The sequence below is a fragment of the Mrakia frigida genome (assembly GCF_051309035.1).
Source record: "Mrakia frigida strain ATCC 22029 unplaced genomic scaffold BDY24scaffold_77, whole genome shotgun sequence".
Taxonomy (NCBI): domain Eukaryota; kingdom Fungi; phylum Basidiomycota; class Tremellomycetes; order Cystofilobasidiales; family Mrakiaceae; genus Mrakia; species Mrakia frigida.
This window is the reverse complement of record NW_027481204.1, coordinates 3,052-5,713: the sequence shown is the minus strand read 5'-3', so window position 1 is coordinate 5,713 and position 2,662 is coordinate 3,052. Positions and strand designations below refer to the sequence as shown.

Sequence of the window (2,662 nt, the reverse complement as noted above, 5' to 3'; positions counted from 1 at the left end):
GTCGCGTCGCTCAGTTCGAAAGCCACTTTTCAAAAGCAGCTCTCCGAGAACTGAGTGAGCGTGCTCACTCTCGAGCTCGAGAGCCACTTTTGAAATGTAGCTCTCTCCATCCCAATATCGAAGTTGACGATGTGAACATCGGCTGACGAACTTTGCTCGTCCTCCTCGCAGACATCCTCAACGATGCCATGGCCCTCGAAGCCATTACCAACGGAGATAACGACCGTCTCGCGAACGGTTCTCGTCCCTCTGACAAGACGACTATCCTAGGAACCCTCCTTGTCGTCCGGGACGACTTCCTCGCCACAGGAGCCACCGAGGCTCAGCTGCTCCTCCCTCCGAAGGAACTCGCCAAGGCCGCTTACATCTGGTGTTTCACCTACTGTCAGACAAGAGACGGTGTCAAGTTCACCCAAGGAGCAGTGAACCCTCAGGTCCAGTTCGTCACTAGGGTCCACTCGTCCCTCGCTGAGCAGATGCATCTCGTTCGTTTCTTTTTTTTCCGTTTCCCTCTCTTTTCGAGTGAAACTGACCAGTCTCGGTTTGCTCCCCATGCAGCTCGCCACCACCTCCTCCGTCTGGAGAACGAACTACAACGAGCGTGCTACTCAGATGGGGTGCCTTTCAATTCATGGAATCGCCACCGTGAGCAGCTTCCCTTTTTCGACGCGCGTTCATCTCAAACAACAAGTCTGATGCTCTTCGTCTGCTACAGTTCACCGTTCCCCTCCTCGTCCTCCTCGTCGCCGAGTGGAAAGCCATCTGCCAGCAGGATTACGGTCGTATCTCCGCCGGTCCCAAGGCGGTCGAGAAGCTTTCACAGCTCAACCTCCCCTCCTCCCCGTCCGACATCGCCAACCTCCGAACCTTGCTCAACGGATCGGAAGCGTTTGCGAATTGGCCATCGAACTACGTTCTCGATGATCGTGACGCTTCCAATTTGGCTACATGTAAAAGGGTTCTGGGAGAGAAGGTGAGCTTTTCCTTCCCTGGTCATCGACGCGTCGCGTCCTTTTCCTTTCGCTCACTTTGTTTTGTACCTTCTTTCCAGATCATGACTCCCAAGGGCCTGTGGAGGAAAGTTGATGTCTTGACTGATGTGTTGAAGTACGGTCTTTGTCCCGTAAGTCTGTTCTACTGCTCGAGACTTCCTCCCTGACTTCGCTGACCTCTCCTCGTTCCTCCACCACAGGTTCTTGCCCTCTTCGATCCGGAAGTCAGTGATTTTGGATATAAAGACAACCTAAGATAGTAGGCTGACATAGTTTCTTTCTCTTGTACCTTACAGCGAGTTAAGAACATGAGAGCCGGTGGAGCTCTTCGGAAGGACGCTGAGGGGAGCTTCGAAACGATTCTCCTCGCTCGAATCACGTTTCCCGAGACAGGTGGCTGCGAGGCAGGGGAGAGGGATAATTTCTACCGGGTACGTTGCTGTTTCGTTCACTTTTTGGGGAAGCAGAACTGTTCTGGTCGCGTCGAGAAAGCCACTTTTCGAAAGTGGCTTCAGAAAGACGCGTGACGCGCGTCTGGCTTTTGGGAAATGTTTCTCGACCAAAAAGCTGACTCCCACGTTTTCCATGATGCTTACAGAGGTTCGTCCACGCCGTCATCAGCAACGCGGACGAGATGCTCCTCGAGATCAACGCTCTCAACCTCAACGAGACCTACACCCCAAAACTCGGACTCGGAGCCGGGAGTCTCCTCACCTCGGAGGTCTTCCGGGACGTTCTCTCACAACTCTACGGTGGAGACGTCGGCCTCCTTGTGCACCTCTTCAGCAGCAGTCCCAGAGTCGGAGCCATCAAAGAGACCCTCGCTCTTCCCTCCGTCATCCTCGCCAACGAACCATCGGCTGCTGAGAAGCTCGTCGAGGAGAAAGCCGTCGCAGCGGACGCCAAGAAGAAGGAATCCGACAAGAAGAAGAGGGGAGTCGCTCTGTCCGCCAAGAACACTCTCATCGAAAAGGAGAAGCTCGCCAAATCGGTCGCTCCCTCAAGCTCTCAGTCGTTCGACTCACCCAGCAAGTACCGTCTAATGGCAACCATCACTCCTCAGCTTGACAACATCACGACCGCCTCCATCTTGGAAATCATCAAATCGAACGGAGGTCGTCGAACAGGGCAAACCACCACCCTTCGAAAGAGCATTCGGTCGTTCCTGTCTGCCGTCCTCCTCAATGTTGCTCTCGGAACCCAGGAACGCTCAGGAACAGCAGCTACGGACGCAGAGCTTGCTCAGATCTCCCTTCTCACCGACCGATTTGTGCCAGCCTTCATCGAGATGTTTGAGGACGAGGAGCTTGCCGCTTTCGCTCAGTTTCGCGTGAGCTTTCCCTTTCTTTCTTTTTTCGTCCCCGTCTCCCTCCACTGACACTATCTTCTTTGACATTCTCTCAACTCCAGGTCAAATCTACCTTGGTGAGTCCCCTAGCTTCCTCTCAACACAACGTCTCTCTCGTCCTCCTCTCCCTCAAATTGACTATCGAACTGCAGAGTAGCGTCGCTCAGTTCGAAAGCCACTTTTGAAAAGCAGCTCTCCGAGAACTGAGTGAGCGCGCTCACTCTCAGGCTCGAGAGCCACTTTTGAAAAGTAGCTCTCCGAAGGCCGAGTGAGCATGCTGGATGGGTCGATCGAGGCGAGAAGTCGCGTCGCTCAGTTCGAA

General features: G+C 54.0%; 1 protein-coding gene across 1 annotated transcript; it reads left to right on the top strand.

The window, feature by feature from the left end:
• Positions 1-188: 188 nt before the first annotated feature.
• On the top strand, positions 189-2,547 carry BDY24DRAFT_419481 (uncharacterized protein; the record flags this gene model as incomplete). Its single annotated transcript, XM_076643988.1, has 9 exons — positions 189-485; positions 559-645; positions 716-973; positions 1,052-1,123; positions 1,193-1,216; positions 1,289-1,423; positions 1,591-2,322; positions 2,403-2,417; positions 2,533-2,547. 9 exons carry the CDS (start codon positions 189-191, stop codon positions 2,545-2,547), a joined length of 1,635 nt encoding a protein of 544 aa, XP_076491940.1.
• Positions 2,548-2,662: the final 115 nt, after the last annotated feature.